Source organism: Grus americana, chromosome 4, assembly GCF_028858705.1.
Source record: "Grus americana isolate bGruAme1 chromosome 4, bGruAme1.mat, whole genome shotgun sequence".
Lineage (NCBI taxonomy): Eukaryota > Metazoa > Chordata > Aves > Gruiformes > Gruidae > Grus > Grus americana.
Window position 1 is genome coordinate 64,699,515 of NC_072855.1, and position 27,337 is coordinate 64,726,851.

The 27,337-nt window shown below is 44.8% G+C and overlaps 1 protein-coding gene across 1 annotated transcript; it reads left to right on the top strand.

The window, feature by feature from the left end:
• The first annotated feature begins 867 nt into the window (after positions 1–867).
• Positions 868–26,792, top strand: LOC129206190 (glycerol-3-phosphate acyltransferase 3). Its single transcript, XM_054825006.1, has 12 exons — positions 868–1,196; positions 13,151–13,223; positions 19,263–19,533; positions 20,025–20,099; positions 20,589–20,678; positions 20,880–20,973; positions 21,385–21,500; positions 22,952–23,007; positions 23,487–23,572; positions 24,103–24,231; positions 24,698–24,777; positions 25,627–26,792. Exons 1-12 carry the CDS (start codon positions 1,053–1,055, stop codon positions 25,751–25,753), a joined length of 1,341 nt encoding a protein of 446 aa, XP_054680981.1. The 5' UTR covers positions 868–1,052; the 3' UTR covers positions 25,754–26,792.
• The last annotated feature ends 545 nt before the right edge of the window (positions 26,793–27,337 follow it).

Below are 27,337 nucleotides of genomic sequence, written 5' to 3' on the forward strand. Positions count from 1 at the left end.
AAGGCCTTGGAGTCTAATTCAGGTTTTTCCTGGGATCCCAAGCACTCGGCTCTTACATACATTTCTCACCTCTCGAATATGGAGAGGGAAATGAAATGTCCCTTTTCTAGGAAACACCTATGAAAGACGCATGTGGACATTAGATTGAAGGCCTTTTTCCTGGAGCAAAATGTTCTTCCCTTCCCCAGGATGCTTCGGCAAGGCTGCCATCCCTCTTCTACTTCAGCCTCTTTCTGCTAACACGACTTTCTTGGTATAGATTGTGTCATCCCAAGTGCTATGCGACTGCCGTGCACACGCCCGGGCAGATAAACCTTTTTCTAGCTGTTTTCCACAAAGTTTTGTTTCTTTTGGCGCGTGCCTAGTGCCTGGCTGGGTGCTCTTGGGGCCGGTCCCTCAGTGAATTCCTCTTCCCAGCTCAAGGCAGGACACACAACACAGATGGACCAAGCATGCTGCTGGCTGAAGCACAGACCTTGTCTCTTAATTTTTTAGCTGCCCTTATCTACTTTACTGTGCATAGACCCAGGAACTTTCCCTTTTCTCTGTTACTTCCCGAGCTGCTATTTTTGGGCTTCCTATGGTTTTCCTGCCCACACACCGCCACAAAGCACAAGGTGGGCCGTAGCAGTGCTGCCACCCTCCCGTCCGGCTGCGCAGGAGCCGTTTTTCCAACACGAGTTTTCAGTGTGGACGTGGCCTGTTTTTTGCTGCTTTCCGTCCCCCCCACATCACCTCCCAAGGCGAAGCCCCAACTCCCTAGCCCTGCACTTCCAGAAGGATGTGTTCGGTAAGGAGCACCCTCTGTTCCCCTTTACAGGAAGATACTCGCTTAACATCTACTTAAAGAAAATGCCTGTAGTCCCCTTCAGCTCATGCCGGGGCTGGGCGGCGCTGCCACCCCCCTCGCTGCCCTTGCCCGGCCCCGGGCGGGCGGAGCGGGGCGGGTCGGGGGCGGCCCGGGGGCGGCCGCGGGGCTTTAGGGCGGCGGGTGGCAGCGCCCGCCTTCTCAGTGGCGGCGGCGTCGGTCGCGTCGTCGGGCGCTGCCCGCGATGGAGGACCTGGGGTTGGCGGCGGCGCGGGTGGGCGCGGTGTGGCTGGCGCTGGTGTTCGCCTTCATCGTGCTACCCTCGGCGCTGGGCGTTTCGCTGGGCATCTCTGAGGCCTACATGCGGGTCCTGGTGAAGACGCTGGAGGTAGGCGGCGGCCGCAGTCCCCTCAGTCCGGCGACCTCCCTCGCGCACCGGGTCGCGCCGTGGGGGGAGTGGGGGAGGCCTGCGGGGCTTGTCCCGCCGCCCCCGGGGACTCCAACATGGCACCCGCGGTGAGGTGTCGCTCGGGGTCGGCGTGGGGCGAACTGCAACCTGGGGAAGGGGGGGCTGGGCCTGTCTCCCCTTCCCCCCGGCCCGGACTGCTTCTCTCCAGCGGCGCCTCTCCGCCTAGTGGCGCCGGCGCATTTGTGCCTCGTCCTGAGGAGACCCGGCGGGCCCCGTCGGCCGGGCACGGCTTCCTCCGGCCGTAGGACGCGTAACTGCTCCGCTGCCGCTGCCTCTAGCCGCGCCCTGGGCGGTGGCGGTCCCCCGGCGCAGGCAGGAAGGCCCCGCGGGCAGGTGTGAGGGGATGGGGACGGCCTTTCCCGCCTGTGAGGCCCTGCCCAGGTCTGGGGAGTCCAGAGAAGCGTCTGTCCCCCCCGATCCATGTCGGGGAGTGAGGGCTGAGGAGGAGAGGGGGTAGGTTACGCCCTGTCTGGCATCACCTGTGTCCGTTTGGAGTTCGAGCCCTTAGGCAGGAACCTAAATCCGTATGCATTTAGTGGTTGTGCAGACTCTGGTGTGTGGTCCTTGAACCCGCAGGAGTGTGAAATAAACCTTGTCATCTAAGGCTGTACCATGTCCTGGGCGCGGTTGTCTCTGTGTGGTGTCAGCTGTTCACCACCTGAGAGAAACAGTGCTGGGTCATGCTCTTGGAGGGTATGGCAGCATGCCCAGCGCCTGCAGCAGCAAGTGCCAAGCGTGCTGATGCTCAGAGACACGGACTCCCATCCGAGTCGAGTGTGTCCAGCACCTCTGTTGCCATCTTCCCACAGATTCTCTGGGACAGTGAGTTTCTTGCAAAGGAACTGTGTTCTGGACGGGGCATAGTTCATATGTGTGTGAAAAGGCTCCCTCTGAAGCTCATAGTGGTGAGGAAGAGTGTTTTAAAATGGCTGGTGGAAATGATCTGGCTTAAATCTTTATTGTGCTTTTCCCAAGGAGGAGGGGAACCCAAACCAACAAAACACTTGTAAGGAGGAAGAGTAGAATGATGCAAGGCACAGTCTGTGGCAATACGATATACATCAGTATGTGACTATGGAAAGTAGATTTTTGTCTAATTTCATCTTTCTTTGAGGCTTTCAGTCAAACCTTGCTCATGTACTTCATTGCCTTCAAGATACTTGGTGCTCATCTAGGAAAAAAAACCACACCAGCCACCTAATAAAAATTGCATCTGTTAAATGCATCTTAAGTTAAAATGTTTTAATACTTTTGGTGAGAATGAACCTACTTGTAGTACTTTCTGGGGCCCTGAATGGTGTGGGAATAACTGTTAGGGGTAGAAGACACAGTTGTTAACTGAAAAAATTTTTTGGATAGCAGAAGCTGAGGAGGCAAAGGTCACACTGGCCTGAGGGAGCAATCCAGATGGCCTAGTAAGATAGTCGTGTTTAGATGAGTTGCCTTCACCTGTGATTAACCACAATTTACGTTCTTTTTTCTTAGATCATTAATCATTATTTTTTTAGTGTCATCAAATGTTGCGACAAGAGGTGACCCAAAATATCTTGGGTAGAAGTATGAAGAAGCAGCTGATTGTATATATTGATGATGGTGACTTGTAAGAGCTCTTCTGATGCCTAAGGGTGGAAATAATGACTTGAGACTTGCCATTCCTTTGGCATTAAATACTTTCTGGAATTACATGCCATTCATGATGTTAAAATATATAATATTAATACATAATTATATTGTACATAAATATTATATATAAAAATATTGTATGTATATATATAAAAGAAAAGCCAATGACAAATTGGGAAGTGTTCTGAGGAGAAGAGTCTGGTAAGTTGGACTTGCTGCAGGAGATTGAAGAAGCTCAATCCACCTAGGTAATCCACTTATCTCAACTTGGCTTTGCTTTGCCTGTGAATTATTTATGCCCTCAGAATACCTCCATGGGGAGAATCCCTGAAAGAAAGTGTTTTGTTGTGAAGTGTCTCCTGTTCCTTGGCTCACAAGTCTGTCTTGGTTAGCAGCCTGACAGAGGTAGGCTGATAGTCTGCCAGCCGGTTCCAAGCAGTGCCTGCAGGAGCCCCTGAAGATACATGTTGCCACACCTGACTTTTCCCTGCCAAAAATTATGGTAACAATAGAAAGTGCTAAATACATAGCTGCTAGCCTTCTGCAGTTGCCCAGGTGTCTGAAACTTCTGGTCTGTTGAACTGAGTATGCAGGCTTTCTTCTGAGAAGCAGTATGTTTTGTGACTATGTCGAGTCAGAGGATGCTGCAGTCTCTGATGGCTGAGACCTTTTTCAGCACAGTGGTTAACTTTATAGCTTCTTAAGCTTCCTCTTTGGTTTCCAGCCCTGGATCTCCCAGGCCGTCTTCCCTGTCTCTTTGCAGGAGGGTGGGCTCTTGGGCTTGCAGAGCACTTAGGATGGTGCTGCTGCCTTCATTGCCTCTTTGATGAGCTAGATCACAGGAACTGTCTGCAAAGTGGTGGCTGTTTGTGCACCCCAGGTGAATACCAAGTTGCTCTCCAGCTTTGCCTGTTTATATCCCACATAGTGGCATAGTGGGAGGACACAGTGACTGTGCAGTTTGTTTCCTACAAAGCATATATTGTCGGGTAACAACATGTACTTTATTAAAGCTAATCTGTTGTGAGCGTCCAAGTCTGTCAACTTGGGCACCATAGTCCAGGGAGAGTCTACAGTTTGCTGTGGTATGTCTGCTGGTCCATTGTCATGTCAGATCGAACAAGGCATATAAAAATGAGTCTGTGGCATTCATTTGTTGTCTAGGCTGTGGTATGGAGCAAGTTGAGAATGATACTGGACTTATGCTTGAATTTTTTCCTGCCAATAAAAATAAATCTGTTCCCGCTTGTTTCAGGAAGGCAGAAGCTTTTTCTCAGTGCTGCAAGCATGGTCCAGGAAAAGGGAGGGAAAAGATCCTTTTAAGAACAAAGTGTTCTTGTACTTTGACTATTGGACATTACTGACAAGGGAGATCTGTTGGTGCACAATAGCTTTTTCTCTATGTTGGGCTGCCTCAGCAAGGAACAAGTTTCTAAGCAAAATGCAGCATGTACAGACAGCAGTGTTGAGGATGTGCTTCTGTTGGGTTGCATTTGACCCTTAAGTACTGCACTAGGGATAACCAGCTTTATATGGAGTATGTAAGTATATTTTTTCCTATGTGATAAGGGGGAAAAGAGCAGAAAAGTATGACCAGCTATGCTAATACGAGAGGAATGCAGTGTGGCAGACAGGCTACTTGCTATTAGAAAACCTGCTTCCCCTATCACATAGTTATTCCTTAAAGTACATTAACTTGCTTCTGAATTGCCTTACCAAACTAAGCAAACTTTTAGGAAACTGCTCACTTCTGCCTCTGGCTTCCCTTTCAGTGTTAATAAATTGATCTCTGGCACCATGTTAGCATGTTTTTTAAAATGTTGAGTTACTGCTACAAAACCATCTCCAGCAGCTGTTTGATCCTATGAGGAGCTAGTCTGGGCTAGTCACCTGCCATGCTGATGCTTGTGAAATCACTTGCCACAGAAATCTTTATTATTGCTGCAATGCTGGGGACTGCCTGTTGCAATCATTGCAGCATGCTGCATTTCTTTGATTTTAAGCCTCATCAGACAGTGCCTCTACCTCTCGGTCTCATTTTTCCTCTTAGTCTGTTGCCTCTTTTATAAGCTCTACTATGAGTTGGGGCTGATAAGGCCTCTGCAAGCATGCCATTTGAGCTCTCTTGCCAAGCAGTGGAGAAATCTAGCCTTTCAGAAAGTCATTTGTCTTTCATTAAGACCCATAGAGCAGCCACTGCCACAGACCAATCTGTTTCTCAGTTTGTAGAAAATCGGGAGGACTAGTTTAGACTGCGTGCCTGTATATTTGGCAGTAGTGATGAGCCTCCTGAGTGATGATCTCTACTTGATAGATTGCAGCTCACCTCATTGAGAACTAATTCCAATACACTTTTTTCCAGTCTGCTGTTTTTTTGGGAGTGTGCCTAGCTTCCTGAGACAGTAGGGCTAACTTGTCAGCAGCACTTGTACAGACTGCCCTGCTTGCTCTTTCTGATGGGAAAACATTTCTTGTATTTTTAAACTGTATGGTGCATGTTACTTGTGAAATATTAAGAAACAAGCTAGCCTGAAGGAAGTGAAGTTATTGGGTCACACTTTTCTTAAGAAATAGCCCGGCTATAAACTAACTTCACCTTATTGTATATTTTTAGAGCTAATAGTTTGTTGATGGCTGCAAGTGCTTTGAATGCCCCTTGCCCTAGATCTCTCGAGGCTCTTTGGGTGGTTGGTTTTGCTGGTTGTGCTGTAATGCACAACAGATGCTTGAAGTCATTGGTGTTTTTCACGTCCTGTAACTGATCCATCTGGGTTTAATAGCAGCCCCTTGTAACAGAAGCAATTTCTAATAGCTTATTATGCTGCCTTGCAGGGAATGTGCTTTTACTAGACAAGAGTGTAACGTTATTTGGTAGCTAGGAGGTAAAGTCAAAGGTAAGGTACTTGTGTTGGATATAACCCTGGCAATATGAATGAACCTAAACTTGAGAATAATATACCGGGGCGGGGGAGGGGCAGGGAAGACCTTTTGGTGCCTGCAGTCAAACTGTAGGTTCTGGCTGTGTAGGGTCAGTGGGATGGACTATTATGTCCTGTCTCGAATATGCCAGGCTGCAGCTTCTTCCCATGAGCCACCATCAGAATTGCATGTGGTGCTGGGTATAAGGGTGGGGAAGGGAAAAGAAGAATGTGTAAGCTAATGAATAGGTGAATCATTGTGGGGTTTTGAATGTTTCCTCTAACTCACTGGCCTCTGAAGTAAGCTTTGCTGACTAATGTCATTGCGCAGTGTCAATGAAGGCCTCTATCTGTGTAATTGGTATCCTTCAAGGACTGCCAGACAGAGGAGAAATGGAGAGCTCTGAAGTGAGAGAGTAATTCTGAAGGCTGCCAGCTCAGATGTTAACAAGAAACATGTCTTGGATATGTGCCTGATATGAATGATGCACCCTTGTTTACAGGGCTTGGACTGGCTTTTGGATAGTATTTTAGCAAATCTGCGTCATAATCCCAAAGTAAATTCCTGGGCTGTATTAACCTAGACCCCAGTCCTATGAAGGCCATTATGTATGTTTTCCACAGATTTAATAATAAAGGCTCCTTGCACATAAGTAAGGTTGGCAGAGCTGGAGGTTACCCTCTGCTAGGGTTGCATCACTAATTAACGCAGCATCTTTCTGGTCAACAACCCTGACCCAAAACTGCTCTCAATTTCACAGTATGCGAACACTGGTATTTCTGATACTGTTGATAAGCAAATGGTGTTCAAAAATAACAGCAGCTGTATTCAGTGCTTGCCTTAAATAACAGTTTGTGAAGCTGGTGAAAAGAAGCTGCTTGGCATTTCTGTTGCTGATGCCCTTGGTGTTTTTCTGTAGAGCTGGACTCTTTGTTCTTTGGATACCTTCCACCAGGAAGGACTTGCTATATGACTCGTGTGCAGAAGAATTTGGAAAGCTTCTTGGAGGCAGTGACAAGGATGTCCCATCAGAATGAGGAAAAGATGGCATGGGAGACCACAGAGGACCTTTTGCCCTCTCTTGGAAATGGTTGTTCCTCTTGGTGGTGGTGTTTTCCTCTCCTCCTCACACAAACCAACCCAATAATTGGCATGGAGATTTTGCTGTGTTAAACAAGTAGCATTGTGTGGGAGGTACTGTGAAATCTTTCTGTTGTTATTGAGGTTTGGAGAGCCTCCAAGGAGGAGCACTCACCTAAACTAGTATATAAACTTTTGCTCTGAACGTGACCTAGCAGTGCCTTTCAGCAGGGGAACACCAGTGATTTAACTCCGTATGACTGCACATTTCAGTCATTGTTAGTAGTTCTTTCCTCTTCTGAATAATTGTCAAGCATTGCTATTAAGCCAGGGGTGATGTAAAGGTGATAAATGGGGTGAAAGGCAAAGCTCCATCTGTTAGGGAAACAGGCAAAGTCCCTGAAGTGTTCCTAGTAACTTGGCTTGTGATTGATATTAACAAAGTATCTGTAGGTGTGCTTTCATGAAACATGTCAAGCTTGGCTTTGGAGACAGTTGCCCATCTGGCAACTACCTTATCTGGAGATAAGATGTTTTTGTGATGTCTTTTGTAAATAATATGTGATTTTTGCCTCGGAGGTCTAACTGGATTTTTGTCAAGTACTGTATAGGCCCTATATATGTGGGAATTGCTTAGTGATGCATAAGTGAAATTGACCTTTTGGCCATTTTGTATAGGCTGTTCACTTGCTGTGTGTTTGGTTTTTTAAGGTGCTGATAAATTAGAAGCCTTTCCTGTGAGAACAAGGAGAGAAACCTTCTCGGGGAAAGGTTGATATGTTTTCCTTGCTTAATCAAGTATGGTATCTTCAGACCATGCAGTGTGCAAATAAAGCATCCGAGCTATTTTGTCCTGAGCAGTTGGAATACCAAAATTTCAAATTTAGACCTGTGGTGGTGTTTGTGTAGTTTCTGTGATCATGCTGCTTTCTAACTTTGTGTTAGTTCAATGGGTAATCCCAACTGCAGAACTATTTTTAATCTGTTCAGGAGCTGGGTGTTTTATACTCATTCCCCAAACCTGCTTCAGGAATCCCTGCTAAAGACTTAAGTCTGCACCAAGGTACTTGAGACTGCCTGCTCAGCACCAGCCCACAAACTGGGAGAAGCCACTTATATTTGTGTCAGTGTTACTGATAAGTCATAAATCCAAAAGACCCACCAGTCTTTTGCTCATCTCCTGTTTAGAACAGAGGCTATGGCTTATAGTTTTTTCATGCTTTTTGATCTCTAATGTACAAACACGTTATTTTCCCCTCTGTGGGATGGATCAGGTTACATAGTGATAGCTCTTTGTAGCTTAAAGCTGTGCTTTAGCATAGGAACCAGCTGAAATGGTGACGGATGGTGCAAATCCCTAGCTAGCAGGAAAGAAGGGAAGTTACTCACATGCAGCAATGTGAGTAATCTCTCTTGTTTAACAAACTGGATATAAACAGACTTTTCACTTGATCTAAGTTCAAATTTTGGCTTTGACGATAGTGCCTTTATTTCAGGTGCCTGAGAATAAGTGGAAAGATTAGCTTAAATGAAGTAAAGTCTTGCTGCTTGGTTGCTAGAAAATGCGTTGGTTTTGGAAATATGGTGGTTTGAGGGCAAAGGAGTGCAGAAAGGCTGGACATTCTTCAAAAAGGCAATCTTAAAGGCACAGGAGCAGGCTGTCCCCATGTGCCAAAAGGTGGGCTGGTGAGGAAGACGACTGGCCTGGCTGATTAGAGAGTTTTGGCTGGAATTCAGGGAATAAAGGAGAGTTTATGGCCTTTGGAAGAAGGGACAGGCAACTCAGGAAGACTATAAAAGTGTTGTGAGGTTACACAGGAAAGAAATTAGGAGATCCAAAGCCCAACAAGAACTTAATCTGGCTACTGCTGTAAAGGACAATAATAAGTGTTTCTATAAATACATTAACAACAAAAGGAGGACTAAGGAGAATCTCCATCTCTTATTGGCTGTGAGGGGAAACATAGTGAGAAAGGATGAGGAAAAGGCTGAGGTATGTAATTGTCGTCTTTGCCTCAGTCTTTAGGAGTAAGACCAGTTTTTCTCTAGGTACCCAGCCCCCTGAGCTGAAATACAGCGCCGTGGTGCAGAGTGAAGGCCCCATAATCCAAGGGGAAATGGTTAGAGACCTGCTACACCGCTTAGACACACACAAGTGTATGAAGCTGGGTGGGATCCACCCAAGGGTGCTGAGGGAGCTGGCAGAAGTGCTCACCAAGCCACTTCCCATCATTTATCAGCAGCCCTGGCTAACCAGGGAGGTCCCAGTTGACTGGAGGTTAGCCAATGTGATGCCCACCCACAAGAAGGGCCAGAAGGAGGATCCAGGGAACTCCTGGCCTGTCAGACTGACCTCGGTGCCAGGGAAGGTTATGGAGCAGATCATCTTGAGTGCCATCATGTGGCACGTACAGGACAACCAGGTGAACAGGCCCAGTCAGCATGGGTTCATGAAAGGCAGATCCTGCTTGACTAACCTGATCTCCTTCTATGACAAGGTGACCCGCTTAGTGGGCAAGGGAAAGACTGTGGATGTTGTCTACCTGGACATTTAGTAAAGCCTTTGACATTGTTTCCCACAGCATTCTCCTGGAGAAACTGGCTGCTCATGGCTTGGAGGGGCATACTCTTCACTGGGTCAAAAACTGGCTGGATGGCCGGGCCCAAAGAGTTGTGGTGAATGGAGTTAAATCCAGTTGGCGGCTGGTCACAAGGTGTGCTCCCCAGGGCTCAGTACTGGGGCCAGTTCTGATTAATATCTTTATCAGTGACCTGGACGAGGGGATCGAGGGCACCCTCAGTCAGTTTGCAGACAACACCAAGTTGGGCAGGAGTGTTGATCTGTTTGAGGGTAGGAAGGCTCTACAGAGGGATCTAGACAGGCTAGATCCATGGGCTAAGGCCAACTGTATGAGTTTCAACAAGGCTCAGTGTTGGGTCCTGCACTTGGGTCACAACAACCCTATGCAATGCTACAGGCTTGGGGAAGAGTGGGTGGAAAGCTGCCTGGTGGAAAAGGACCTGGAGCTATTGGTTGAGAGCCATCAGTGTGCCCAGGTGGCCCAGAAGGCCACCAGCATCCTGGCTTGTCTCAGAAATAGTGTGGCCAGCAGGACTAGGGAAGTGATTGTCCCCCTGTACTTGGCACTGGTGAGGCTGCCCCTCGAGTACTGTGTTCAGTTTTGGGCCCCTCACTACAAGACAGACATTGAGGTGCTGGAGTGTGTCCAAAGGAGGGCAACGAAGCTAGTGAAGGGTCTAGAGAGCAAGTCCTGTGAGGAGCGGCTGAGGTAACTGGAGTAGTTTAGCCTGGAGAAAAGGAGGCTTAGGGGGACCCTATTCCTCTCTACAACTTCCTGAAAGGAGGTTGTAGCAAGATGGGTGTTGGTGTCTTTTTCCCAAGAAACAGGAGAAGAAGAAATGGCCTCAAGTTGCACCAGGGGAGGTTTATGTTAGATATGAGGAAAAATTTCTTCACTGAAAGGGTTATCAATCATTGGAACAGGCTGCCTAGGGAAGTGGTTGAGTCACCATCCCTGGAGGTGTTTAAAAGACGTGTAGATGTGGTGCTTGAGGACATGGTTTAGTGGTTGGTCTTGGCAGCATTAGCTTAACTTGGACTTGATGATCTTAAAGGTCCTTTCCAACCAAAGCAATTCTATGATTCTGTAAGAAGAAAGCTGACATAGAGGAATTAAAACTGGTTTGCTGTAGCATCTGGTAGACGTGGGCCCTTATGAATGCCCAAAGGCTCCTGGCCAAGAGGGGAATGAGAGGGGAAGCTGATCTCATCCTTGCTGGCTTTATGAAGCATGCTTAAATCTCCTGGGAGATCTGGCACCAAAAGTAAAACTGCCTCAGCTTGAATGACAAGACAGCTATCCCCTGGAATGCTCTGTGCAACCTTTGTACAAGATGCCACGCTGGTGTCAAGCTTGTGACGGTGCTCCCATCTCCTGGGAAGGCATGGGTAGAGGGTAAAGGGAACTCTCCAATCTTTCTCTTTGCCCCTGTACCTCCATCTCCCAGGTGGGGTACTGCAGCTTTCTGAAGTTAGATGAACCTGTGGACCAGAAGTCAGACTATTTTGGAAACAGGAATGTGTGTTTCTGAATAGGGAGATGAATGCATCTAAGCAGTAGAAACTTTGTTGAGTTACATGACCCTGCAGTTTCTATCTGCTTTGGGAATAGTCCACTGCCTCCTTTGCATAGCAAAGTGTCAAAAGATACTTACAGTACAGTAGGGTGTTGCAGGTTTTTGAGCGTTACAAAGGCATGTCTCAGTAGCTTGTGTCCTCATGGCTTCTGCTGAGGCTCAAACTTTTTGATGCTGTCTAGCGTGAACTTGTAACTGCAGGATTTCTGTAGCAAGAGCATTGTGAAGGAAGTGTTGCATGCCCTTTCTGAACATCAAACAGAAACTGTTCTTCCAGGTTTTGCAAAGCAAAAGGTGGTACTGCTAGATTTTTGATGACCTCTTTAAGAGGGAGATGAAAACTTATTTTCTCAGTTAGTGTATATGGCTGAGACCATTAGCCAAGTATGTTGTTCTTCTATGTAATAAGTGACATATCTGCTTACAGAGACTTTAATTTGTGGAATACAGTGGTTCAAGTCTGGTCAGAGAATGGTTGTGTCAATGTATTTGCTGGTCTGCCTGTACCCCCAAATCCATTTAGAAGAAGAAATGTAGAAATGGAGGTATTGTGAATAGTTTCTTCATTGAACAATGTTTCATTTTGCTATTTCCCAGAACTTTTGTGGCCATAACGCTGCCGAGGATGATGTGTAGCCAGAAAGTAGAGTTACTCCTACAGGTAAAATTAGTTCCTGGAACAGCTATTGCCTTAGCAGCAGCAGAACTGAGAAAAGCAGTGAATATATTGGCAGGTAGGTTGTGATTCAGCAAGACTGGATATAGTAAGCAGTCCTGGCTGTTCCTGGGAAGTTATGTAGTGGAGATAATGCCGTGAGTCAGTATGCTGACCCTTCAAAAGAGATCTGCATCCCCAAATGCTCCACAGCTCTCTTGGAGAGGAGAGGTGGAAACTATGTGGTTTAGCATTTGTCTGGGTCCTTTCTGTGCAGACCAGTGAGGATCATCTGTATGCTGTTAAAGCAAAGTATGCCAGGCAGGCTTTGGGGCGGCAAAGGAGTCATAATCATTAACCCAGTACAAAATGAAGCCTGATATAGGAGGTAGAAGGGCTATTTAAAAGCACTGTGTGGAACTGAGTCAGCTGAAGGTCAAGAAAGCCTTTTATTTGAGATAAAACTGGCTCTAGCCCCATCAGGGCTGGAAATGAGAGGAGGTCTTCTGACGTGTGGCTCAGGGGTCTGCAGGGAGCAGAGCTGGTGGGAAGTTTTGACAGTCATTGGAGAGCAGAGCTTACTTTATCACCTATTTCAATCTCATTTTCCCAGGCCACCCACTAGAAAAGAGCGGGTTAACACCTGTGAACTAGCAGCCCTTCCCAAGGGCAGGGGGAGGGACTCTGTGCAGCTACACATAGAGCTGGTGATTTGGCCTGTTTCTCTGCTACTCAGAACTCTAAAATGCCAATAAATGAGCAGTTGTACAGTCAAGGGAAATTACAGTTTTGTTCAGCTTGGAAAGGAGCAGTCCTCTTTGGACTGAGACTGAGCTTAAATGAGACTTCTCACGACTGCAAATGCTGTTTTAGTTTTTAGCTGAGTTAGCTGTGTTCAGGCCTCAGTTTGATTTAACCCAGTTAGGACTTTTTTTTTTTTGCTTCAGTATGGTGAACTACTCCGAAAGAAGACAAGCTGAGTTGTGATGTGTCTGTCAGCTCTGAACATGAGCTGCGTGCTCAGGGGCTATTGTCTAGCTCAGCTCCCAGAACTTCCCATGCAGCCATGACTTGGTGGCTGGTGTGCAAGTAGCAAGGCTGACAGAGGCCTATCAGGCTCTTGGTGGCTGTGTATCTGAACTGGAACTGAAACATCTGTGAAGCACCAAGTTGGCTTTTTGAAGACTGACAAGCAGAGTTGGAAGTACTGACTAGCACTGAATGTTTGGGAGTTTCTTTGATTATTAAATACAGTGTTTCTTCAAAGGAGCTGTGTATAGATTTGTGGACATGTCTGAGGAAGATGGGTGATGATTACTCGGTTAAGATATCCTTTAAAAATCAGAACCTGTCTTTGATTAACTGTTATTTTTTTTAGGCAACTTTTCTTAAGTGAATACTACGTTTGCGACATTAATGTTTTCTTTCTCTTCAACAGTGGGCCACTATACGGATAGAAAAAGGTGTCAAAAAGCCACAGCCACAGATGCTAAAGACTCCTGCTGCTAATGGTGAGAGCTCGGTGCAAAGTCAGATTGACAAGACTAATGTTCTAAAGTAGAACTGAGTCCTTTTCAAATGGAGAAGTTAGATGTGTGTGAGAGAAGTGGAGAAGAGGTGGGGTCATTACAAGCTAACTGTTACATCTAATTGTTTTGCAATGCTACTGGCACAAGAACTGTTCCTGCAGAATGAAATGCTTCTTTTACTGCTTTGTACTGAATGATTGAAAAATCAGGGGATGAGGAAATGAAGGGTATGAAATACCACTGAGTTTAACAAAACAAGCTAGAGTTTTAAGATGGAGACTGTCCTCAATTGAAGGAAATTTTTGAGTTACAATATGAACTTGATTTTTTGTCTTGAAATCTGTCTTTAGGTCACTACTTACAGGGCTGTTGGTTGGCTGTCTCAATCTTAATGGCATCAGAGTACACAATCTCTGAGGAGATCTGAATGTTTAGTGAACAGCACTTTTCTTTCCCAAGCTCAGTGCTTTTTCTGTTGTAGGACTGCTGGATGGAAGTGTGTGGTGGTACACTTGTTCCCTTTTTTCAGTCTACTATTATTCACCTTATGGCCCCTGGAGTTACCTCAGTGTTTGCCAGACAAATGTCTTACACTCGTTATCTGTAGAAAGACAGCTGAAGAGTTGCTTCATACTTCTTCCTTTAGCCTAATTTTGAAATGAGTGATTTTACTGTGTCTTAACCCATACTGTGTGTGTGTTGTGGTAGGCTGTACTAGGTCAGAGTTGGCTGTAAGTGCAGGGAGAGCAGTCTGACTTTGCCCAGGAAATAGAAGACTGAACAATGATTGCAGCCAGCGCTTGGTTTTTTCCTGGTTCCTGACTGCCTTCGTATTGCTATTGATTTGCTCATTTTTGACAGCAATGTCAGCATTTTCTGTGCACTCCCTCATTAGGCAGCACAGCTGGAAACACGACCAGCTTGCTAGTTAGTAGACAAATCGTTACCTGATTCTATGAATTAGCTCATGTGAACATGATACAGTCTGCGTTTCATCTCCAAAGGAGTATCCTTATCAATACTGTAAACACTGGTATTGTACTGTCTGCAGGCCAGGCATGAAACAGGCTCTGATGGTAGCAGATCCAGCTGTCCATTAGCACCTGTAGTAATAAACTGGAGGTACTGTGCAGCAGCTCTTAAAACAGGTTAAAATTTGTCTTATTTAATTGCTGACTTTAAAGTGGCTGAGAAAAAGTATGTCCCATATCACTCACCAGTGTCCTGAAAGTTGGGAGGTGTTGGGGGTTGGGGGAAGGCAAGGTGAGCGATCCTTCCAAATAATGTCAGTGCTCTGCTATCTGTTTCACAGGTTGTCAGTGATGCAGCAGGATATCCTTTTTCTTCCTGTAAGGGTGATAGTGTCCCATCATGTCACGGGTCAGTGAGAGGGCAAGAGATCCAACTGTGCTGCTTTAGCTGCACAGTAGGAGCTCTTGTCTTCCAAGACATCTGATCGTTCTGGTACATTGTTTTTTCTTCTCTAGAAAAGAAAGGTAAAGGGAGAGAGGACCCAGCTAGTGGATTATGCTCTATGAGCTATGTTTCCTTAAAACTACAGGTACCTATTCCCCCTGTATTTGTGACTGAGGGATGTATAGTGCTAACATTTGCTGTAGTTCGGAACCTGGGCTCATGAGTGCACTTCACTGTCTGGAGCATTAGTGGTAGTAAAAATGGCCTGAGGTAATGAATATGGATGATTGCATGCAGGCTATGTTCAAGTGGTCTTATGGGGATACACAATTGCAATGGTGGTCTGAAGCACACTTTTTATTGTCCTTCTTATATTTGAAATTAAAATTAAAACCTTGCTACCCTGTAGGTAGCTCTTACTGCAGTAAGATGGAGCCTAACTATTCCTTATTTGAGGCGGGAGCAGAGGAGATGTGGAGTGTGCAGTGCCAAGCTGTGCTCTGTATATTGCTCTTGGGAACTTTTTAAGCATAGGATTAACTGCATTGTGATTAGGAGTCTGTGGTCCTGCATGTGGATGGAAGTACTTGAGAGCCAGGGCAGGTATAGGCCTAACAGTGCAGTATATAAGCTGGCATCCCCTGAGGTGACAGAACATGAGCAGGTAGAGAAGCCCAATTGCATTACACAATATTTACTGAGGGAGGAGAAATTCCCGGTGATAATGAATTATGGAGTAGTTGATTAAAACAGGGTAAAGGTAAGTGTGTATGTGTATGCATATGCACGTTAAGTGCTGAAGGGGGATGTGTAGCACCTCTTCTATCTTTCCTGACCATCCAGTCCTTACTAGGAGGTGGGTCAGGATAGGAGGGAGCATTGCAGATGCATGTACAAGGGCAAGTTTTCCTGTTCCTAGGCAGAGCAAAAATGATCCTCCCCAAAGATCTTAAAATCCAGTGTCCCTCAATATGAAAAACAAGAGAGATGATGACTGAGGAGACACAACCTTTCTCTGTAGTATGAAATCCAATGTATTTCACATCTGTGGGCAGAAATGGCAGACAGTGACCCTGTGTTGGTGTGATAAGGAATGGTCCCAGGAAAAATGTTGGCTGGTATAGTTGCTGTGTGGGGAATTACCTGGTGCTGTTACCTCAAGGTCCCACTGTGTTAGAAGGCAGCATGTTTATGTGCTGGACCCAATGGTAGCTCTTGGCTGAGCAGATACTTGGAGGCTAGATGTCTATCTCATTGCAGCTGAATAACCAGCTCTCAGCTGTCAGTGTGGGTGTGTCAAAAGGCAGTCCTTTTCAAGTTGGTTGGTTTAAAAAACACAAAAATGCTGTTAAGTCAGAGTTTTAAAAGTGACATCCACTAAAAGAAAAGCTTATGCAAATAATGTGACTATAACTAGACAGTGTCAAATTTGAGCCTGGTATAATTAGCTGACTAGAGTATGGGGCTTGTGCTATGGCACTGAGTGAAGCAGTGAAGCTACAGCTTTTTTGGTTGAGAGTGATGTTTGCTGTACTCCTGCATAATGCTGCCTTTTAGCTGTCTTTGGCAAACTCAGCTCTGCCCATGGCCAAGGGATTAAAGGCCATTAAATGTTCCTTCTGATTACAAGAAGACTAAGTACATCACCTGAGCAGCATGTGTTTAATTCTGTTCGTAATACCTTATGGTGCTGCTGAGATCTTGGCTCAGAGTAGCTTGTCCCAAGGCTGCAAACCAGCTTGTGCATGGGGGTGTCGTGTAACAATAACAGCGCAGGCTGGTGAGGCAAGATGTTACAGCTGTGCTATCTTGGCTGTGCCAGCAGTGTGTTAACCTTGAACCCTGGGCTGGTTTCAGCCAAGAAGTAGGAGCCAGGGAAACCAACTGCTTGGCTGATGATGAACTGGGGGCTGGATAAGGAGGAAGAGTTCCCAATTCTCCTGGGAACTGGAGAGAAGAGTGGTATTTGTGTGATAGGTGCTGCAGAGTTCCCCTGGCCCGTTTCTCAGCTGTGACCTGCCTCCCACCCCAGCAGCAGCATGGAGCAGACAGGTTGGGCTGGCTCGCCTACAGTCCTGGATGTTTCACAGCTTAGAGGTTTAAGGGACTGAGAGAAAAATTGAACCACAAACTAGAGCTCTAGTTTGGATTTAAAATAGGACACAAGTGTAGTCCATCTGCTAAATGGTTGATGGGATGCATGTTTGCATAATTTAGATCCCAAAGGGCATGTGAGTGTTTGGGTGTGCCATATTAATGATTTATATTTATAAGCTAGTGATAGGACAATGCACTGAGATGGTCTGCTGGTGGAATTGCGAGTTGTGGCTGCCAAGTTCATAGTTGAAGGTGCTAATAGATTTTGTTGCAGTGTGACATCTCCCTTGCATGTTGTTCTTTAGTGTTTACCTCAGTGTTTTGTGGGACTTGTGTCTTGGAGCTTCTTTTGTTAACCCATATGTATGCTACAGTGCAATACAAAGATTTTCCGTGTCACTTGTAATTTAAATGTTGTGTGTAATTTGCACAGCAAGTATTCAGAGTTTTGCTGCTGGCAAGACTTCCTTGGGATGCAGATTTCCCCATTGTGGAATGTGTATTTATGGGAAAGTGCGTAGTAGCTTGAAGCAGTTGGGTGCTTCCTCCTTTCCCATTTTTTATCTTGACATGGAAGCAGAGAGATTAAGCAATTTGTCAGAGGGTGTCTGACAGTGGCAACCTGAACTTGGACCTCTAATCCTAGTTGAGTGTCTCAGGGGATGGTTGTTCTGGTTAAATGTTATTCTAGATTTCTTCAGTCATCAATTTCTGGAGCCAGACTTGCTTAGCAGAAAGCAGCTACTTGATTTTTATATTTAGCTTACACCATTTGTTCTTGCCTTTGAAACCTCTAGTGAGAAATTGGTACTTATCAGACCATAAGTATAAAAAACAAAAAGGGGGGAGGAGAGCAAGTACTTGCTATTTGTACTGCAATTCTGAACTCTCCAGGTTTCTCTTCTATTGCCAGGCATTATGTAGGCAGAGATAAACTGAAGCATGACTGTTAGTGCCGAACTGAATTATATCAAGGCACCTCTAGGCACAACTTTCTGTGTTTTAGAAGGTTTTTCTTTGTTTGAGTTAAACTAAAATAAAAATAGTGTGGTTCTGTCTGCTTGTAGAAGAGCTGTGCTGTGAAGGGAGGGAGGTGCGTTTGGTTCAAAGCTGGTCAGGTGTCAGGTAGCTGTTGCGGTAGCTGTGGCAGGTAGCAGTAGAACGTGTCTCAGCTGAATGTGGCTGTGGGATGCCAGAATGTCTGACAAGAGATAGGAACAGGGAAGCCCTTAAATACAAAGAGCACCAGGAGAAGGGAATGGAAAGGCCAACGTCTCACTTGGTTTCTTCTGGAAGCATAAAATGGTCTTGCATAAAGTTACTGAGATGAAGACTTCTCAGATGATGGGGAAGGGTTTGCTTTCTTGCTTCATCTTCAATAGGCAAAAGAACTTGATACATTTGCTGCTCAAGATATTTGTGTGAGGAAGGAGAGCTAGAAGTGCACCCTCAGCAAGTTTGCTGATGACACCAAGCTGTGTGGTGTGGTTGCTACTCTAGAGGGAAGGGATACCATCCAGAGGGACCTTGACAGGCTTGAGAGGTGGGTCTATGTGAACCGCATGTAGTTCAGCAAGGCCAAGTGCAAGATCCTGCACAGGGGTCGGGGTGATCCCAAGCACAACTACAGGCTGGGCAGAGAATGGATTGAGAGCAGCCCTGAGGAGAAGGGGTGTTGGTGGATGAAAAGCTCAACATGAGCTGGCAATGCGTGCTTGTAGCCCAGAAAAGCCAACCGTGTCCTGGGCTGCATCAAAAGAAGTGTGACCAGCAGGTCAGAGCAGGTGATTCTGTCCCTCTACTCCATTCTCGACACCTCACCTGGAGTACTGCAGCCAGCTCTGGGGCCCCCAACATAAGAAGGACATGGAGCTGTTGGGAGTACAGAGGAGAGCCACAAAGATGATCAGAGGGCTGGAGCACCTCTCCTATGAGGACAGGCTGAGAGAGTTGGGATTGTTCAGCCTGGAGATGAGAAGGCTTCAGGGAGACCTTCTAGCAGCCTTCCAGTGCCTGAAGGGGCCTACAAGAAAGCTGGAGAGGGACTGTTTACAAAGGCATGTAGTGATAGGACAAGGGGGAGTGGGTTTAAACTGAAGGAGGGTAGATTTATGTTAGATATGAGGAAGAAATTGTTTACTGTGAGGGTGGTGAGGCACTGGAACAGGTTGCCCAGAGAAGTTGTGGATGCCCCCCTCCCTGGAAGCGTTCAGGGCCAGGTTGGATGGGGCTGTGGGCAACGTGGTCTAGTGGAGGGTGTCCCTGTCCATGGCAGGGTGGTTGGAACTAGATGATCTTGAAGGTCCCTTCCAACCCAAACCATTCTGTGATTCTAAGTGGCCTACTGAAGAGTACACTGTGTTCAACTACCCATCTGATCTTGCTATCATAGAAGGGGCTCTGACAGTAAATTTGTCTCCTCGAGTAATGCAGAGCAGTGAGTGATTTGGAGGATTACTGTTAGTGTATAGAATTATTTCCTCATATGGTTACCATTTCCTTCCAAAGGTATCATTGAAAGAGATGAAACGCCTATGGAGAAAGAAATCGCACGTCTGCATCGAGTGGACTTTGAATTCTCTGACATATTCTACTTCTGCAGAAAAGGGTTTGAGGCCATTGTGGAAGATGAAGTCACCCAAAGGTTTTCCTCTGAAGAGCTGGTCTCCTGGAATCTCCTCACAAGGACTAATGTTAACTTCCACTACATCAGCCTGAGGCTGACTGTTGTGTGGGTCATTGGGGTTATAGTGCGTTACTGTTTGCTGCTGCCCCTACGGTAAGCTCATGGGTCCTGAGTCCGGGAACATGTAAATGTGTGTTTTCTTGGGAAACTTCGTCTCAGCTTTTTTAACCCCAAAGCAGCATTAGTAGATACAGAAGATGAACAGCTTAAACTCTTTTGAATGGTTAAGAAGCCATTCAGAACATTTTTTTTTTTCTTGCCATTTACTGTGGATAATAGGTTAGGGCTAGTGGTCATCTTTTCTGTGAATGCTTCCCCTAAGTCATTTATGTCAGCAACATACGTGTAAGCTGGGCAAGCTCTTAACTCCCTGACACTATATGCATTGGGGTGTCTGAATCTGCTGCCTTTGCTGCGCCATGACCTTGAGCAATGCGTCAGGGAATTGTTGATTTAAAGAACTGGGTATGTCAAGTATCTGAGGAATAACTGAATTTCTGCAACCTCTTTCCACTTTAAAGGGGAAAATTATATTAAAATGAGTTTTACTAATTGTTTTGATTTAATGTCTATTTTGTCTGTAGCTTTACCCTTGCTGCCATTGGGATCACCTCAATGATTGTGGGGACAACAATAGTAGGACAGCTGCCAAACAGCAGGTAGGTACTGTGTGTGGTGAGAGGGACAAACTTGCCAAGTTGCATTGTGCAAACAGCCCAAGATTAGAACTGGACAGATTTTACAAGTGATAAACTACTGATAGTCCACCCACAAACTTCTGGCCTTGCTTTTAGTAGCATTTGGAACTTGGGCTGAGGTTGGCTTCTTGCCAGGCTTGGCACTGAGGTTGATTTCTGGGCTTCTCTTGCTGTCATGAGAGACTCAAAGGGAGTGTTGTAGGGGAGATAATGGTGTTGGGATAAAAAGTACTCAGTGAGGAGATGACAGTCTTGTCTACGTAAGTGAGACCAAAGGTATGACGTGTTGCCTCAGCTGCTGTAGCAAGTGAGTGATAGAGCTGGGAGTATCCCTCTGTGCTCCAGAGTACCAGGAAAATTTCAGCCCTGAGTTGTGTTGAGAAGGCTGGAGAATATTGTGTACGTCTAGCTGCTTTCCAGGATGCTCCAGATGCCTGTGATTTCTTTCAGTGTGAAAAACTATCTGAGTGAAGTGGTCCACCTCACGTGCTCCCGCATCCTTGTCAGAGCTCTGTCCGGTACTATCCATTACCATAACAAGTGAGTGAGCTGATGTTATGATAGCAAAAGTGTGTGTATATTTCTACATGTGTGAGTATCCCATTTGAAATGGGACAGCTCTTTTCCTGACCTGCAGGTTAATGTCACACTAGATATTGACTCACCTGACAACTTTATGGAATGGTTGTGAGTGTGATGTGCTTAGTGCACTAGTCTAACAAAAAAATTCTGTAATTGCAGGGAAAACAAGCCTCAGAAAGGAGGAATTTGTGTTGCCAACCATACATCACCAATAGATGCGATCATTTTGACAAATGATGGATGCTATGCAATGGTATGAGATCAATGATGACCACAGCAGAGGGAGAGAGACCAGGAAAGGGAAGGATTGTGGGATATTGGTTTTAGAGTTCAAACTTAACTTTCACAGTAGAGATGTTAACTTGAGCACTAATCAGCGGGGAGAAGTATAAATTGTGTTGAATTTGGCCTACAAGTTACATGCTGGTGAAGTTGTTCTGATAGTGTCGATGCTAGGCTCTTCATCTGATGAAATACTTGAGATATGCTTCCATGTGTGCGTTTAGATCCTTTCAAGTGAATGCATTTTAATAGTTTTTGTGGGCACTGCCCAATCCTGGTTTGCAGTCTCCAGTGTGTTTGGGTTTTTTTTTTTAAGGAGGATGCAGAAGAGGAAGTTCTGCTTTTCAGGCATCTGATATGCTGATGTGCTTTGGGCTTGCAGGTTGGCCAGGTTCATGGTGGGCTAATGGGAGTTATTCAGAGAGCCACAGTCAAGGCCTGCCCTCACGTCTGGTTTGAACGCTCAGAAATGAAAGACCGCCATCTAGTGACAAAAAGGTGAGATGTGGGTTGGAGCAGGGGATTGCCGTGCACCTGTACTTACTGGTGCCTGAGAGAGGTATGTAATCCCCAAGGAGTCTTTGACCAGTCAAAGACCCAGATGAGGAATTAATGCTCTGGAAAGACAGAAGCCCAAGAAACTGAGGTTGCAAAGGGAAACAGGGAACTTGGAACCTTGGGATCTCGAGAGGGCAAAAGGCTGACTTGCAAAAGCATCTTCTTTTAGCAGGAGCCATATCTAGCTGTCTTACAACCAGCAGTCATCATTTGGAATAAATGCTAATCACAGAGATACGAGGTATCTGTAATTCCACATTACTATAGGCTAGAATGACGCAGAGTATTGCAAATTGGTAGAGGTAGGTAGGAGTGGAAGCAATCAGTGGCTCAACAGCAGTCCTTGGAGTGAGTTGTAAGGGTGGTATGCAGCAAACCAGATCATTCAGAATGACCTGAATATGCTTGCTTGTGTGGGCTTTGGTACAGTAGACCAGTCAAAATGTCAGGTTCCCAGGTCACTGAGGAAGGCTTGGAAAACTTATATAGGGTGAAAAACGGTTCAAACCAAAGATTCTGGTAAGGTCTGCATTGCAGCAGACTGTCACAAAACATCTCATTTGGGTAGCCATCAGCATAATTAATATCTGATGAATTCAGATACATATTTTGAAAGGATGTGAAGATACTTCAAATTCTGGGACTTTTTGTTGAAGAGAGATATCGATTGGAAAAAATGAGCTTTCTGTGACACAAACTTTCTCAACTTCACTTGAAATTGAGCCACTAAAAATAACAAGCTTTGCTTGTTTGGGTAAGGGGCAAAAATGTGTCTAGTTATAAAAATGAGCTGCTTAAAAGGCAGAATGTCACCAAAAGCATACCTGTAAATGCTGTAGTACAGTGATAGAAATTCTTCCTAATTTCTAAAGAACTTTTAGGTTAATTTTGACAGATTAACTACTTCACCACCTCATTGGTCTCTGCACAGCAGGACAGCTTTGCCAGGTCATCCAAGTGTTATTCAAGTAGTATGAGCTGTAGGCATTTAGGAGCCATCTTTTTAAGAAATCTGCTGTTAAATAAGCAGAGTCTGGATGAACCATTGTACAAACTTTTTTCTTATGTAGGCAATTTCTTGCAGGTTGAGTTGAATGAGTTAATTGGACTGACTTAATGGCATACACTTGTTGGCTTCCCTAATAGTCATTAATAAAATAATATGGAGGAAAGAAAACAGGATGTTGCCTCAGTGTAATGCACCAGAGGCCTAGGGGATGGATTGCACAAAGCTTCAGGTTTGTCAGAAACAGAAAAGCAAGTAGAAATTAGTGTGCAGTAAAAGGCTTTGGTTTCAAATAAATGTGTTATACGTAAAGATATTTTTAATGCACCTGACTGGGGAAAGAGCAGAAAGGAGCTGTTTTTAATCTTTCCTTCTGCTTCCACAGACTCAGGGAACATGTGGCAGATAAAAGCAAGCTCCCGATCTTAATTTTTCCAGAAGGTAAGAAGCTCCTTGTCACTATTCAGTGTGGATGTCACCCCTGTTCTCTTTTCATGGCTTCTGGTGCTCAAATGTATCTTCACCTCTGACTTAGATTTTATTAGGGCATTCCTGTTTTTCATGTTTAATGTGAGATTTCACAAAGAAAACAGAACACTGTCCCTGGCTGTTGGTTCTCCTGGCAGAAGCTGTAGGCAGAAGAATGGGAAGATTGTTTCTTTTGCCCTGTGAATATCAATTCACTGTCCTACAGATCTAACCTCAGCCTTATGCATTTTGTCTCGCACATGTTCTGGCTTCATTCAGGGAGTCAGTCACAAGACAAAGGATGAAAGCAAGCATGGGAGAGATGTTTAACTTACCCATACGGGGCCTGCATTTGCTCCTCAGTGAGTGTTAGACCTGTATGTTGATGTAGTGTTGCTACTGAAATGTGGTAGTCTGTGTGAAATAATGACTTTAGTTTCTCTTCTGGACAGGCACCTGCATAAACAATACATCTGTGATGATGTTCAAGAAGGGGAGCTTTGAAATAGGAGGGACAATCTATCCTGTTGCAATCAAAGTAAGTCGAAATAGCTGGCTGCTGCATTTCAAAGTTTGGGATCTGTTTTTGTCAGGGTGGTAGGAAGCTGTCTTGCTACAGCTGCTAATGAAAGCACAGTAGCTCTGGCTGTGGATGATTCCTAGAGTACAAGTGACTGAAATGAAAGTGAAGTCTTTCAGCCTATGGAGCCTGGCTGGTAGGACCTGGTGGGGTCAGCTTCTTCCTCCAGAAAGCTGGAAGGAAAGGAGATCCAGCTAGTCCTTCCCAGTGCTGAAGGGAAGAGAAGCATGCAGCTCTCAGCAGACTTAGCTCTTTTGACTGTTCGGGCAAATCGGTGATGTCTGCTTCTGGTTCTGTCTGGTAATCACAAGCAGCCCTAATAAGCACAGGCTAATTTTTCTAAAGCTTCACTCTAAGCAAACATATCAGTTGTGAATTTTCTCTTATTCTGGCATGTGGCTGAAAGCATCTGCCTCAGATCTGAGACAGGCTGTGATGGTCTGTGGGGAAAGGGTTTTATTTTTTTTTTTTTTTGTGATCCCTTACAGTATGATCCTCAGTTTGGAGATGCGTTCTGGAACAGCAGCAAATATAACATCGTGAGCTATCTGCTGCGAATAATGACCAGCTGGGCCATTGTTTGCAATGTGTGGTATATGCCACCGATGGTTAGAAAGGTAATCTAGCACCTGGTTGACTGATCACTATTTAAGAACCTGACTGTCTGCAAGTGCATCTTTTTACTCTTTCCCCAAAACCCCGTGTCTCCAAATCAGAGTTTTATACTAGATTTCTGTTAGTGTTGACTTTGATGTATGATTGGACTTAGCTTTTCCTGATGCAGCTTGATACCATCAGCAGAGCATCAAATATGCAAAAGATAGCAGTAAATATAGTGCTATTCACAGTAGCAATACTGTTAATGTTCCATCCTGTTGGAGCAAAATACCCCCAATTTCAACACTTCAGGGGAAAAATAAGCTAAATTATTATCCCATTGGAACATCAGATTGTGTTGGCATGATAAGGGATGGATTGTTTGGCAGTGAGGTAATTTGAGGCGGCAGATAAGAAGTGCTTATAGAAATCTGTTTCAATTCACTTCTCTCTGCTTTGATTATGTTGAATTTATGACTCTTGAAGGAAGGCGAAGATGCTGTTCAGTTTGCAAACAGAGTGAAGTCAGCCATTGCTCGCCAAGGAGGACTGACTGAACTTCCCTGGTGAGTGATGCCATCCTTGTTAGACTGCATGTTAGTTTGATTGAGAACTGCCTCTTCCCTTAGCTTTGTGACAGATAACATTCAACATAACTTTATTCCACTCAGGAGAAAACAAGGGAGTAACTTCACATGCATGTATGTGAAAGTAAAAATAAAAAAGATGCATAAAGTCTTTAGAGCATGTAACTCTCATGCAATGAGTTTCACCTGAAGGCTTGATGCTTTTGAAGGGGGCCCCTTCACAGTTGTTTCTCATGTTGAGACTCATGCTGAGATTAAGGAGTAGAAGTGAAGCTACTTGGCAAAACTGACAAACTAAAAAAAGTAAAACACGGGGCTTGAGGCTTTCTGCTCCTACTTTCTCATGTCCTGCCTCACTAAGTAGCAGCCTAATGCCTAGATTTCATAGGACTGTATGAAACAAATTTGAGGGCAAGATTCTGAAGAAGAGAATGGGCAAATGGATTCAACTATGAGGCCCAGCTGGCCCTTTGAATGATGTAAGGCAAGAGACAACTATGGTGTTACACAAGCTTGACTTGCCTCCACAGTCTGGGCAAATAGTATCCCAGATTGGCAGATATCTATGGTAGGTGCAACCCATTACTGACATGAGTAGGTTGTTTTAATGGGCTAGACTCAGTTTGGACTGCATAAGCATTATGGCTGAAGTAAATGCGTTAATAAACATGCTTAAACTTGAATGTTCTAGAAGTTCTGAAGAAAAGCCATCTTAATCTTTTAGGTTAAGACTCTAGAGTTGACTAAGATTGTTATCAAACTATGTATTATATTAACTATAGTGGTAACAATCATGACGGATTACTTTTCTCTCTTGCTCTGTTCCAGGGATGGAGGTCTGAAACGTGCAAAAGTCAAAGATACTTTCAAAGAAGAACAGCAGAAAAACTACAGCAAGATGCTAGTGAGAAATGGATCAATAGGAAGTCAGCCTACAGGAACAGAGTCAGACTGAATGGTGGTTCTTGAAAACTAATTTTGCACAACCAGCCTTAGCAGGAATAATGTTTTTTTAATTTTTAAAAAAGAAACAAACCAAAAAAAACCCTACACCACAAACTGGAGCAACAAAATCCCTCATCATGTGTATGCGTATTCTCTGTATGGCTGGTGCAGAGCCTGCTAAAAGCAGTGTCTCTACCTCTCTCCCTCCCTTTTCACTCTTCTCACTCCCCTGTCCCTCCCCATCTTCATGTGATAATGCACTGCAGCTCCTGGTATTCTCGAGCTGAATGTGTGGAGAGTTAAGAGACAAAAGGAAAAGAGCACCACAGTTTTTCTGAGTTTGTAAGGATGAAGTGAAGTACACTGAACAGATGCTGTCAGGACACTGGTTGTGAAGATACCTCTTGTTCATGGTACTTTGAAGCTTTAAACATAATAATCTTGTCTTTTTTTCCTGTTGCTCACAGACTTTTAGTTGTAGTTGACTTAAATAACTTGTTTTAGGATGTTGTCAGAACTGTAAGATTGACTCTCTTGCTTAGCTTGCACCTGGATGTGCAAGGGGGGAAGGGTCTGCAGCTCTGAAAGGATGGGAAGGGAGCTGCCTTGCCAAAAGCGCAGCTCACAGACCATGAGGAATTTGGTGGCCTTATAACCTGGTATTACCTTTATTGAGAACTGCTACCTGAGGGAAGATAAGGAGCAAATCCTCAATCTCCCTGTCCAGTGCTACTGTCAAAATTGCTTTCCTGAGATCTGGAGCTGTAAAGGTAAGATATAGTAAGCAACTGGATAACATAGGCTATGACAGATGAATTTCTATGAAGTGGGTTTTCAAGACTACCCTTCTGCAAAAATTTCTGCTAATGGCTTAAAGATCTCAAGAGCCACTCCAGAAACACATTTTGTGTTGATCTGGGCTAGCAATAGCTATCACAACTGTACACATAGGATCCATAAGTCATCTATGATACAAGATGTGGCATGTTCAAATCTGCAACATATTGCTGTCTGAATGTAAAGAGAAATAAATTCTATATTTCTAATGGGTCTTGTGTGGCATTTATGCTCTTCTCTAAATGTGTGTAAATAAGTTATACTTGCTGAAAACTTAGTTAGGGTCATGGAAACTTCAGACACTGTGACATAAAGGACCAATTGTAGTTGAGCTCTTACCTGATTTCTAACCTGACTTTCTTCCTTTTTTTTTCCCCCCTCAGACTCTGAGGAACATATATGGCTTAGTGTTTATCCTTTCTAGAGTAGGAGTGACTCATCATGCAGACTGAACTGGAAATGACAACATGAAGTCACATCAGGGAGACTCAACTAATGAATCTATAATTAACTGGAAAACAACTGTGAGCTTCTAGATTTGTAACAAACTGAGTTCATTTGTAAGTAGTCTATTCCTGTAGCAAAGAGATTTTTCAACTTAATGCTGGAAAAAAATTACTGTTCCACAGCTGATAATCAAGTTTAAAAATCTGTTAGAACGTAGTCTCTCAAAAAGGGTTCCTGATCTTTTTTCCATTATCCCTCAGCCCATGGACTTACACAAGGACAAATATAATTATTCATTGAATATTATGTA